Here is a 13,737-nt window from a genome sequence, read left to right as displayed (position 1 = left end):
ATTGGGAAAAACTTGAATGTGTCGTGTAAACACAACTCAAATGGTAGATATGTTTGATATGTTGTGCCTAATAAATTCGAATTCATTATACCCCATTTTTCTACATTTATGTAGGGTTTCACATTTAAAGCAGACAAAATTAATTTCAAAGATGTAAGATTATTTTTGACATGTTTAATTGATTTCGAGTAAAATTGATTCTAATATGAAGCATTTGTACTTGTGAGATCTAAACCTAAATTTAACATTGATATTTATTGTCCAACTTACTTTTACTTAAACATGTTTAAACATAATATAATTTACAATCAACTCATTTTAAGTAAAATTGCAAAATCAAATTATCAAAGATTAATTTTAATCACCGGATAATTTAATCACCGGATAATCAAACGTACACTAAATAAGATTCACCTAGACTCTTGTCAAAAAAAAAAGATTCACCTAGACTGTTTGGAAAGGGGCTGAGTTATGATGCAATTAAAGTGGCAAAGAGGAAAGACACGTTAGTTTTTTTTTTTTTTTTTTATCTTTTTGAAGTGAAAAGACACGTTAGTTTATGAAGTCAAGTTGTAATATTGAATTGTACATATTAATTTGTTTTAGAAAAATACAACGTGTAAAAATCTCAAACCTCAAACTAGCAAAACACACAGCTTTGGCCTTAAGAAATTAAATGTGAATCCTTAATGAGTAAGAACAATATTCCTATAAGAAATCTCCAATCAAATATGACATTAAGACTTCACCTAATTATGCTTGCTTTTCAACATTATTTGCAAAAACGTCAAACAATTTAATTGAATAGTTCCCCTAAGAATTACTCTATCTCTTGTTGCTCAACATATAGGCCACGATTAATGAGTCCCCCTTGGCAGGTCTCCAACCCTAATAAATGCATTATAAGATAACTTGTATAAACCAATTTATGTATTAAACTATGACGCTGTTGTTAAAGAAACCACATGTTCATCGACCATACACCATTAACAATGCATCTTTACCTTCCTATATAAGGAGAAAATATTCTCATAGTTGCTACAGCAAAAGTAACTGGTTCTTGAAATCTTCTTTGTCTCTAAGTAGTATTAGTATTAGTACAAGTAAAAAGGTTGTTTGTCCTTCCATTGTGATGGCAACAAAAAGTAGCAATGAGACCAAATCTCATAATGTGAAAGCTTTAGTGACGTTGAAGCAAAGTGATGGTGGTCTCATAAAGAATATTGTTACTGGTATTGTTGGTAACAAACACTTGGTTTTGGAGCTTGTTAGTGCTGAACTTGATCCAAGTAAGTTTCATTTTATTGCTTCCATTGTCCTTTGCAGTAACATCAAAACCATGGTTTATTTATCTTTTAATAACATTTTGTTTATAAAATATGAATATGTATGTATACAAAACTCTGGAGCACAGCACCATTCATTGTTACTAGTAAATTGTCAAATCATGTCAAAACTTAAATTGTCACATTTGAACGCAATTCTTCGAAGGCAACCTAGACCTCACATTTATTTAATATTATACGAATGAAGGAACAAACTCGAAGAAAGAGACAATAAAAGGAAAAGCGCACGAAACTGAGAAAAAAGAAAACGAGGTGCAATATGAGGCAACATTTGAGTTACCAGTAGATTTTGGAAATGTGGGTGCTGTTTTGGTTGAGAATGAGCATGACAAAGAGATATTTCTAAAGAACATAGTCCTTGATGGTTTCCCTGATGGCCCTGTCCACCTTACTTGTCAATCATGGATTCAGCCTAAGCATGATACTCCTACAAAGAGAGTTTTCTTCACTAACAAGGTAATAATGTTAATCAAATAGTATAATCATTATGTTATATATAAGTTAATTTAAGTTTTATATATACATGGAAGAATTAATAATCCAATTTTATTTACTTGACCAAATTTAATTTGTATGCTATTTTCATTGATTCATGAAATTAATTAACAGATGTATTTACCATCACAAACACCAAGTGGATTAAGAAAGCTTAGAGAAGATGAGCTAATAGAATTAAGAGGTAATGGAGAAGGAGAAAAAAAAAGCTCTGATAGAATTTATGACTATGATGTCTACAATGATCTTGGAGATCCTGAGACCAACATTAAACTCAAAAGACCTGTTCTTGGTGGCACCAAACAATATCCGTATCCAAGACGTTGTCGTACCGGTCGAAAGCATTCTAATACAGGTTATCTATTATATGTAATTCTAGTTGTCCAGCATATATAAATAATGCCTAAATAATTTTGATCAATTAATTTCTCATGTTCCTTTCTCTAATTTATAACATATAAAGTATTCTCATGAAAAAAAGTTATCATATAGTTTGTACATTCTTTGATTTTGAACATTTAAGCAACTTAGCATGTATATATAACACACAATTTTATTTCATCCGTTATATAGATCCATCATATGAAACGAGAGATTCGGATTTCTATGTTCCTCGTGATGAGGCGTTTGCTGAGATAAAGGACATACAATTCAACACAACCACAGCGTCCTCAGGAGTAAAAACAATTTTGCAATCCTTGGACACAATTCTCACTGACATAAATCTTGGATTTGACAGCTTTGAAGACATAGACGAACTTTACAAACAAGGATTTCCATTACCATCATCTCTTGGATCCAATAATTTAACATTGCTCCAAAAAGCCATTCCCAGGTTGATTAAAGTTGCTCATGATAGCCAAAACCTTTTGCGCTTTGATACCCCAGAAGCACTTAAAAGTAAGAAAATTTATGATTATATGATATAAGTGCTTCTTTTTAAAATTGTTAACAATAATCAATCAAATATTTATTATATTACTTGTTTTACAAGTTATTTGAGTTGGGAACTTCTGAATTGCAGGAGACAAATTTTTTTGGCTATCAGATGAGGAATTTGCTAGGGAGACTTTGGCAGGGGTCAACCCAAATAGCATCCAATTAGTCAAGGCAATAATTGTTACAAATATTTTGTATTACTTTTATAATAATATAATCTATGCCTTGTTCAAAAAATAATAATAATATCATTATGTTATGTAGGAATGGCCTCTGAGAAGTAAATTAGAATCCCAAATTTATGGTCCACCAGAATCAGCTATCACGAAAGAAGTTGTCGAGTCGCAGATAATTGGTTATACCACAGTTGAAGAGGTGCTAAGCATCAATGATTTTATTAATTACATTTAGAATCTTAAATTATGTTATGATTAATAATTTTTAATTTGAGTATATGCAGGCCATTCAAGAGAAGAAATTGTTTGTACTAGACTACCATGATCTATATTTACCATATGTAAGCAAAGTGAGGGAAATGAAGAATACTACACTGTATGGATCAAGAACATTGTTCTTCCTCACCAAACAAGGCACATTGAAGCCGCTAGTCATTGAGCTCACTAGACCAATTATTGGTGACAAACCACAATGGAAACAAATCTTCACTCCTGCTTCTGATTCTACCAATCTTTGGCTTTGGAGGCTTGCAAAAGCTCATGTTCTTGCTCATGATACTGGTTACCATGAACTTATAAGCCACTGGTGAGTAGATTCATATTATTTTTTACCATGAGTCTAGTGAGTATATGAAGTAGTTCTAACTGTGTACATGTTGCTGATTTTTATAGGTTGAGGACTCACTGTGTTGTAGAACCATTTGTGATTGCAACAAATAGGCAACTTAGCACCATGCATCCAGTCTACAAGTTACTGCATCCACATCTCAGATATACCTTGCAGATAAACGCACTTGGACGCGAGATTCTTATTAGTTCATATGGAGTCATTGAAAGCACATTCTTTACTAAAAAGTATTCAATGGAATTAAGTTCTGTGGCTTATGATAAGCTTTGGCAATTTGATTTGCAGGGACTACCAAATGATCTTCTCCATAGGTAAAGTCTATACATATCATATATACTAGGAAAAAATAAAAACTCGTCACTAATTATAGACGGATTTAACATTTTCCTCCCTAAATTTCTGTCGTCACTATATCAAATTTTCTGATGCAAATTGTTATTCTTTTAGAGGAATGGCTGTGGAAGATCCTAGTGCACAACATGGACTAAAGCTAGCAATTGAAGACTACCCTTTTGCCAATGATGGTCTTCTCATATGGGATGCAATCAAACAATGGGTGACAGATTATGTCAATCATTACTATCCAAATCCAAGCATCATAGAATCTGATCAAGAGCTTCAAGCATGGTGGACAGAAGTTCGAACAAAAGGCCACGGCGACAAATCAGAAGAACCATGGTGGCCAAATCTGAAAACACAAAAAGACCTCATTGACATCATCACCACTATAGCTTGGGTAGCATCTGCACATCATTCAGCAACAAACTTCGCACAATATGCTTATGGAGGCTATTTTCCTAATAGACCAACAATTGCTAGAAACAACATGCCTACAGAAGACCCTACAAAGGAAGAATGGGAGAAATTTCTGAACAAGCCTGAGCAAACACTTTTGGAGTGTTTCCCTTCACAAATTCAAGCAACCTTAGTGATGACCATTTTGAACTTATTATCATATCATTCACCAGATGAAGAGTACTTGGGACAACTCATTGAACCATCATGGGCTGAGAATCCAGCTATAAAGGTAGCATTTGAAAGGTTTAATGGGAGATTGAAGGAAATTGAAGTTATAATAGACTCAAGAAATGCAAATAGTAATTTCAAAAATAGGAATGGAGCTGGGATAGTGCCATATGAGCTAATGAAACCATTTTCAGGACCTGGAGTCACTGGAAAAGGAGTTCCATATAGCATATCTATTTAGTAATCAATCATGAATCACACATGTTGCATTAATTGTACTACAACAATAAGTCCTATATATCACATTTCCACAATTACTTCTGTTGTTATTTTTAAGTAATGTTTTCATGAATCTCTTTGATGGTATTGTTTTTATTGGTATGATGAATAATTTGTTAAAAAAATCATGGACGAACTATCTTCTTGGGTACAACAACACTACCACGTTTCTGGCTGGTGTTTTATTTGTTTTTGGTAGATTCTAGCTGTGTTTAATTACCAAACAAAAAATTATCAATGATAAATGTATATAACTTGAACCTTTATTCTTTATCAAATGAACAAAGTGAATTATTGATATGAATTTATTATAGTGCAATACAAATCTACCACATAGAAAATGTAGCTTAAGATATGATGAACTCTTGTACTACTATTCAAGCTTAAAGTACCACACTAGGTTTAAATGGATATGCTGTATGGGACTCCTTTTCCAGTGACTCCAGGCCCTGAAAATGGCTTTAAGGACTCATAAGGCACAATACCAGCTCCATGTCTATTCTTCATATTCCTATCTTCATTCCTTGAGTCTATAATACCTTCAATTTCATTCAATCTCCTTTGTAACTTTTCAAAAGCTGCCTTTATAGTTGAATTCTCACCCCAAGATGGCTCTATTTTTTGTCCAATGTACTCTTCATCGGGTGAATGTTCCGATAATATGCTCATAACAATCATAAATAAGGTTGCTTGAATTTGTGATGGAAAACATTCCAAAAGTGTTTGCTCTGGATGGTTCATAAATTTTTCCCATTCTTCCTTAGTAGGGTCTTCTGTAGGCATTTTCTTTCTAGCAATGGTTGGTCTATTAGGGAAAAAGCCTATATAAGCATATTGTGTAAAGTTCACAGCTGAATGATGAGCAGATGCTGTCCAAGCTATAGTGGTAATGATGTTAATAAGATCATTTTGTGTTTTGAGATTTGGCCACCATGGTTCTTCAGATTTGTCCGCATGTCCCACTGTTCGAATTTCTGTCCACCATGCTTGGAGCTCTTGATCAGATTCTATAGTCTCTGAGCTTGGATAGTAATGATTGACATATTCTGTGACCCATTGTTTAATTGCATCCCATATTAGAAGACCATCATTGGCAAAAGGGTAGTCTTCAATTATTAGCTTCACTCCATGTTGTGCATTAGGATCTTCCACAGCCATTCCTCTTAAAAAAAATAACAATTACATGAGCAAGTTAATATTCAATGTGCTTTTCAAAATGAAGGAAACACAAACAGACATAATATCTATGTAGCACCGACACATCTCTGTGTCCGAAATCTACACATGTTTACATTCAATTACTTTCATTTTCTCAAATTATTGTGATTGTCGACATGTCAGTGCCCTATCTGGTGTCTGATTTAGTGCTTCATAGCATTATATTCAGCATCTATATAAACATTACCTATTGATAAGATCATTTGGAAGTGCTTGCAAATCAAATTGCCAAAGCTTATCATATGCCACAGAGCTTAACTCCATGGTATACTTTTTCGAAAAGAATGATATTTCAAGGAGCCCACTTGCATTAATGAGTACTTCACGCGCAACTTTATTGATTTCCATGGTATATCTCAGATGTGGATGCAATAATCTAAATATTGGATGTATGGAACTGAGTTGTCTGTGTGTTGCAATTATAATAGGTTCGACAACACAATGAGTTCTTAGCCTGCAAACAGAATTAACATATTACTAAGTTAGTACTAGTTATAAGCTTGACATAACATCTCATACAACCTAATTGGTACTCACCAATGGCTTATAAGTTCATGATGACCAGAATCATGAACAAGAACATGAGCTTTGGCAAGCCTCCAAAGCCAGATATTGGTGGAATCAGAATTAGGTGTGAAGACTTGCTTCCACTGTGACTTGCCATCAATAGGTGGTCTAGTAAGCTCAATAGCTAGTGGCTTCAAAATGCCTTCACTAGTGAGGAAGAATAGTGTTCTTGATCCATACAATGTTGTTCCCTCAATCTCTCTCACTTTGCTTACATATGGTAAGTAAAAATCATGATAGTCTAGCATGAACAACTTCTTCTCTTTAATAGCCTGTAGTATTGAATTAAACAATTTCTTTTCAGCATTATACATCATTAATTTAGTAAAAAAAACATTGTTGCTCTTGGTACCTCTTCAACTGTGCTATAATTTGTCATTTGTGACTCAATGATCTCTCTAGTAATTGCTGATTCTGGTGAACCATAGATTTGGGGATCTAATTTACTTTTCAAAGGCCATTCCTATCAAATGAACGAAAAATAAAAGAAAAAACTATGAAAATTATTGCACATATATATAAGTTATTGTGAAAGGAGTAAAATGAATATTAATTTGTAGCAATGTCCATGCCTTAACCAATTGGATGCTATATGGGTTGGCACCAGCCAAAGTCTCTCTGGCAAACTCCACATCTGAAAACCAAAAGAATCTATCCCCTACAATTCCAAGGCACATATTCACGTTGATGAGAAACCAGAAAAGATTTTTCATTTCATGACAGTTAAGTATATATCAAATAAATCTCATTTATATAATATAACTTACTCTTGTATGGTTCCGGGGTATCAAAGCGCACAACATTTTGGCTATCGTTAGCATGCTTAAAAAACTTCGGAATGAGTTTTTGGAGAAAATTTGAGTCATTGGATTCAAGATTTGGTAACTGAAATCCTTCTTTGTAAATTGCTTCTATGTCTTCAAAGTTAGCAAACCCAAGATTTATATCAGTGACTATTGCGTCTAAGGATTGAATAATTGTAGTCAAGCCTAAAGATACGGCAGAAGTATTGAATTGTGTCTGCTTTGTTTCAGCAAATGCCTCGTCACGAGGAACATAGAAGTCTAAAGTACTCCTTTCTTCATATAGTGGGTCTGCATAAACAAATATTGTGCTATAAACATATATATCTTGAAATATCTCCACAATTATACCAAGTAAGAAAAATATATGCAATCAAAGTTATTGCTTGAAGAATCAAAGTTAAATATTGATAAAGTATAAGTAATATTATGAGCATTCTTCAGAAAAAGATATATAAGCATTGAGAATAGATAACCTGTATCAGAATGCTTTCGACCGGTGCGACAGCGTCTAGGATATGGATATTGTTTGGTGCCACCAAGAACAGGTCTTTTGAGGTCAGTGGTTATGTCAGGATCTCCAAGATCATTGTAGACATCATAATCATAGATTCTGTCTGATTTCTTACGCTCTCCTTCTCCATTTCCTCTTAATTCTATTAGCTCATCTTCTCTCAGCTTTCTTAATCCACTTGGTGTTTGTGATGGTAAATACATCTGTTAATTCCATGCATGAAAAATAACATACAAATTAAATTAGGTCATGTAAACAAAAAATGAGATATGCAAGATGCAACTATATACGGATTGTCAGTATATCAAGTGTGATAACAATCTCACAAGTGAAATGAGCCATATGTCTAATGCCTTAAAGTTTTGAGCAAACTCAAAGGTCAATGTGATGATCCCCGGTACCGTAAGGCTCTCCTCGTGAGTCATGCCTCAACAAGGATATAGTTGGGACTGACTAGGTCAATGTGAAGAAATTAAATTGAAAGTTTTTCTTATGTGTTTCTAATGTTGGGTTAAATAATTTTCTGCTTAATAGAAATCAACTAGTCTATCAACAATGACTTGATAGTTTTTTTGGATTACCACAATATAGGTATGGAATTTCCACCCTTATTTAGCGGTAAAGAATATTTGTCACAAACATATTGAACACACAAGGTGGGTCCTCTCATCCTAACCGAATTTTCTCCCTACACAAGAGTCGGTAATCGAACTCTGACTTGCTTGCTTAAGAGTTTACTAATAAGAAATTCATGGGTTCAACTTCTCAACTAATAAAATAACAAGCATAATAATAATGTTACAAACACACATTCCAACATGAATCTAGATCTGCTGGAGTTAACAATTTGACGCAGTCACGCTCGTAATTCAAACTCTATTTTTTAAATTACACGATAAAAATTAAATTTACAGTTTTAAACCATTAGTGCGAGATCAGGTAATCGTCGATGTTTTGATGACATGTGACTGCAATTAATGAATCCTACCAAATTATGTGGGTCCCAACAAAATTTAGTGCGACCTACGTGCACTTCATCATATAGAGGAGTGTGCTAGTGAGGAAGACCTATTTGATTAACATTATTACCTTGTTAGTGAAGAAAACTCTCTTTGTAGGAGTATCATGCTTAGGCTGAATCCATGATTGACAAGTAAGGTGGACAGGGCCATCAGGGAAACCATCAAGGACTATGTTCTTTAGAAATATCTCTTTGTCATGCTCATTCTCAACCAAAACAGCACCCACATTTCCAAAATCTACTGGTACCTCAAATGTTGCCTCATATTGCACCTCGTTTTCTTTTTTCTCAGTTTCGTGTGCGGTTCCTTTTATTGTCTCTCCCTTGGAGTTTGCTTCTTCATGCAAATAAGGTTGAGGGGAAATAAAAAGAGAATCAAAGTCAATTTATAAAAGGAAAAAAATCTATTTTGACGACTTTATATTTGTAATAATATATTCTATCAAAAACTATTTCTAATAATAAATAAATAATTTATGGCTGTCATTTTTCATCATCATAGATAAATCAATAGATAAATAAACTTGTTATTTAATTTATGGATTTAAAAGATATGCATTGTCATTGGAAGGTGATATAGAGATCACAAAGTATAAATAAACTTTGTTATTCTTAAGTGATATAGAGATCAGATAGATAGAGAGATGTGATAGGAAGGTGATGAAGAGATATAGAGAGAGAATAAAGGATGTTAAATTGGTGTAAATTTTTTAAAGGTATTAAAAAATCATCTCATAAAAATATACTACTTTGTTATTTCACTCTTTTTTTTAGCGTTGACTCTCAGGTTCTTAGGTGAATAGGTGTTAGTAATATGAAGTTCGGGCACTGATGTAAAGATAGTTTGACCAAGAATTGTTTCACCCATAAATTAAACTCAGATTCTTCTAAATTATTCTTTCTTTAAGGAAGTTCATTAACCATTTGAACTCAATTGTTTAGTTTATGACACTCCACTTTTGTTACTAATAGTTTTTTTTAGCACGTTTGCAACTGATAATGAAGTTGTGACGTTGAAAGATGGAGGGCTCCCATAGGGCCAGACACTATATATATGTCCATTGAACTCTTAATTTATGTTACATAAACTTTTGATTCAAATGATTAAGATCATTGAAAACGTTAACGTTAATTATAACTATTTCTAAAGTAACAAGCATGAATAATTATGATTTATCAACGGTATAATTTTTTTTACAGATACAATTAATTAAAATTAATCTCATAAACTTACTTGGATCAAGCTCAGCACTGACTAACTCCAAAATTAAATGTTTGTTACCAACAATACCAGTGACAATATTCTTGATGAGGCCACCATCACTTTCCTTCACACTCACTAAAGCTTTTACATTATGATGAGATTTGGTATCACTGCTGCTTCCTTTTGCCATCACTACTCTTATACAACTAGAACCACACCTTCTTACACAAACCTTTTTACCTAAAGAAGATTTCAAGAACGAATTAGTACTATTGTTGTGAGAAATATTTTGCATCCATTTATATGAATGAGAGAATATTGCACTATTAGTGATGAATGATTGATGAACATGTGGCTTCTTCAACAAATGTGTCATATTTCAACCAAGATATAATATTATATGGTTGGTTGGTATTGATCACAATATATTAATTTGATTTACTATCTATATTAGGGAAGAACAACAGCTATCATGGACAATTTAATTTGCCTAACTTATAAACACGTGAAGATATATAATGCTGGCTAGCTAGTAGCCACAATAATTCTTCAATTGGTAGGTTATCTACATATCTATATCGTCAATAAAATCTATCTGTACGGATATTATTTTTGGCTAGCAATGGTGGAAACTTTTTGCTCACGATATCTCTTCTAATCTTCTTAGCAATTCATGTGTCATTTTCATATTGAATGGTTTGTCCTAAACACTTTCGTTTCTTTCCTTTTTAGGCTAGACTTGCACATGGGCCACGTTTTCTACTTTATAAAGAAAATACTAAAAAAATGTAGAAGACCACATTTCAGAATAATTAAGTTGTCTTTAAAGCATCCTTCAAAAATATAAAAGTGTTGTTGTCTTTTGGACAGTTTGGCGAACATTTAAAGCACGTTCACACAACGTTACCGATTGAAATAAGTTAGGCAGAGAGTTACACTTTGCATCTAACAATAAAATTTAAGATATACTACTATTGTCTAAGATATAAGATCCGTTGACATCAAATCTTAGCCATTAATATGTTTAAACAAAGGGTCCTAATTATTGTGAAATTAACTCAATGAACCTTTCTTCATCTGATCCCCTAATATGGACACTCGCTCTTTCTTCTCTACGCTTACCAACAAAGCTTGAAAGAACAACAATAAAAGCGTCTTTTTCTTATCAATGATCTCAAATCCCGCCACTCCTTATTCATATCCAACAAAGACAACCACAATTAATTTCTATGTACATCGATCATTGACTACCACACAATTTAATTCAAAAGGTTTTCTAATTTGCTATAATCATAAAAGTTGATTTTATATATTGATGCATCATGAATTCAAATATGTATTTGCTTTAATGATTTACAAGCCAATCAATTGATTTATAAACCCAGTTCCTAGACTTATAATCCTGTTTCTATTTGCTAACGATTTCATGAATTTTGCATAAAAAATTGTCAACATAGCTTTCAAGTTGAATTTTAGTATCTTGTCAAAAAGGTTGAATTTTAGTATTGTTAAAAAAAAAAAAAAAAAGTTGAATTTTAGTAAATCTGCCAAAAACAAATCTAGTGTGCCTTGCTAGATAGACACACACGTGTCCCGTAAACTTAGCTCAGTTGGTAGGGACATTGCATAATATATGTAGGGGTAGCGGATTTGAATCCCTTACACCCCACTTCTCCACATTTAACAACATGTGTGAGCTTCAGGACTAAACTACTTTACCAAAAAATATAGACACACAAGTGAGTTAATTTCACAATAATTAGGACATTTGGATTAAACATATTAAATGGCTAAGATTTGGTGTCAACGAATCAAATTGATATTATCTCATTATTTAAAGGTCTATAATTGATTTTGAAAAAAGCAAGTTGAATAAATAAATTGATTTATATTTAAGAACATTCATAACCGTTAGTTGTGTGCTAAATAGAATACTTGAATTTACGAATAAAATTTCTCCTTTGAAAAAATAGAACTTTATCATGTTAGTTGTTGCAATGAGTAAGCCACTAAATTGATTCATGTATTTGTAAGCCGGTCTTTTAATTTTTAAGGGAAATGTTAACGAGTGTCCCAGGGTACTCTTTAAGACCTTTAAAAGGTACTTCATCCGTCTCATATTAGATGATTTAGTTGACTCTGACACACGTACCAATGCATATGTTTTATCCTTGATATCTTCAATTTTCTACTAAAAAATATTATGAAAATTTAATATTTTAAAAGTATTCATCGAGACGAATCCAACAACATCTTACATAATATTATTTATCTTTGTGAATTAGTAGAAAAATATGGTCAAAATATGTTAAGTCAATAATGTATATTGTCAAATACGTCATCTATTGAAGGACGGAGGGTGTAACTTTTTTATAAAAAAAAAATTGTAATCAATGCATTGGAAATTAAAACATTTGATTTTTTTTATGAAATAGTTTCTCCTTAATGCTTAAAGGAGCACTCGTTCACGAAACCCTTATTTCAAACTAATCTCTATCTTTATCAAAAGTTTTTCAATTGAATCACTATCTTTATTTTACACGATATTAATTGATAATTGACATGCAAAAGAAAAATCAGTCATTACAAAAACGTACAGAAAACAGAATAATTGTAATTTGCCCATTCCCTTTTGTTACATGAACAAAGTGCATGGAAGTAATTTCTAGCAGGTGACCGGTAAGAAGAGTAAACGTATCAGATCAAACTTTTGTCTTGCAGAATGTAGATGTCATGTTTCCACTAACCCTTTTGGTATTGTAGTGTCAAACTTGTGGAGAAAGAAACAGAAGGGTTTGGCATTGTAGTGTGTGTGTCTATGTTCTTGTATATAAAGCCCACATCCACCAGTTTACATATGAAAATAAGTTGTTAACGTTATAAAAAGAAATAACTCTCTTTGAAGGAAAATCATGAAGCCGTGTGATGAGCACATAGCAAACTATTATTTCGTCTTTTACTAAAAAAATACCATATGCGTATCACTTATAGCAGCATACACTTATTTTTTAAAGAGCTCTCTATATCGAGGGCTCTACAATATTAATTTAAATTTTCTCAACATCTCTTTGAAGCATGCTGTTTCTTTGGCCATATGAATTGATGGTACTATTTTATATATGCTCTTTTATTTGATACCATGAGCAACAGCATTAGTTGTATATTTTTTTTTTTGTCTAATTAGATGAAGTGGTAAATCATTAAAATTAAACTCACACACAATTAAGTGGTAAGTCACTCATTAATCTACCACAAATAACCAAAATCATATCAACTATGAAAAGTTATCCAATGAACATTATCATTCAAAACAATCCCAGATGACATCAAAAGGTCACCGAAACACCAAGCATCGATACCATCTTTTTATTCTTCTTGAAATCAATTCCACTTTGTCTCAAAAGCTCAATTGAATCATTTGCAAAAGCATCCTCATTAACATTAAATTCTCTAAACTTGAATTACCAGGTACAATTGAACAAGCTTCAACATATCAACATTATCTTTTAGGGTTTGGTAATGATAATCATAACTAGACCATTGACCCGTGCTAACGCACGTGTCATTTAAAAAAGATAATA

At 32.6% G+C, this 13,737-nt stretch overlaps 2 protein-coding genes and 1 non-coding gene across 4 annotated transcripts; 2 read left to right on the top strand and 1 right to left on the bottom strand.

The window, feature by feature from the left end:
* Window positions 1-925: 925 nt before the first annotated feature.
* On the top strand, window positions 926-4,925 carry LOC25491116 (linoleate 13S-lipoxygenase 2-1, chloroplastic). The gene is made up of 9 exons (XM_013605627.3): window positions 926-1,289; window positions 1,534-1,802; window positions 1,956-2,196; window positions 2,415-2,741; window positions 2,866-2,951; window positions 3,045-3,155; window positions 3,241-3,542; window positions 3,629-3,895; window positions 4,032-4,925. Exons 1-9 carry the CDS (start codon window positions 941-943, stop codon window positions 4,789-4,791), a joined length of 2,712 nt encoding a protein of 903 aa, XP_013461081.2. The 5' UTR covers window positions 926-940; the 3' UTR covers window positions 4,792-4,925.
* Window positions 4,926-5,074: 149 nt separating this feature from the next.
* LOC11442192 (linoleate 13S-lipoxygenase 2-1, chloroplastic) lies at window positions 5,075-10,749 on the bottom strand. 2 transcript variants are annotated; one of them, XM_024779887.2, is made up of 9 exons: window positions 10,187-10,749; window positions 9,021-9,286; window positions 7,894-8,134; window positions 7,382-7,708; window positions 7,187-7,272; window positions 6,967-7,077; window positions 6,585-6,886; window positions 6,235-6,501; window positions 5,075-5,991 (listed from the first exon to the last, which is right to left on the bottom strand). In XM_024779887.2, the coding sequence occupies exons 1-9, from the start codon at window positions 10,530-10,532 to the stop codon at window positions 5,232-5,234; spliced, it is 2,706 nt and encodes a 901-aa protein (XP_024635655.1). In that variant the 5' UTR covers window positions 10,533-10,749; the 3' UTR covers window positions 5,075-5,231. The 2 variants fall into 2 exon arrangements, with proteins under 2 accessions (XP_024635655.1, XP_003601325.2); XM_003601277.4 differs by having other exon boundaries at window positions 9,021-9,289; window positions 10,187-10,747.
* A 2,322-nt stretch (window positions 10,750-13,071) lies between these two features.
* On the top strand, window positions 13,072-13,190 carry LOC112420601 (U5 spliceosomal RNA). Its single transcript, XR_003010772.1, has one exon. It is a non-coding gene; the product is annotated as a U5 spliceosomal RNA (small nuclear RNA).
* The last annotated feature ends 547 nt before the right edge of the window (window positions 13,191-13,737 follow it).

The sequence above is a fragment of the Medicago truncatula genome, chromosome 3, assembly GCF_003473485.1.
Source record: "Medicago truncatula cultivar Jemalong A17 chromosome 3, MtrunA17r5.0-ANR, whole genome shotgun sequence".
Classification (NCBI taxonomy): Eukaryota; Viridiplantae; Streptophyta; class Magnoliopsida; order Fabales; family Fabaceae; genus Medicago; species Medicago truncatula.
Note: the sequence above shows the minus strand (reverse complement) of the source record. Positions and strands in the feature narration are given on the sequence as shown.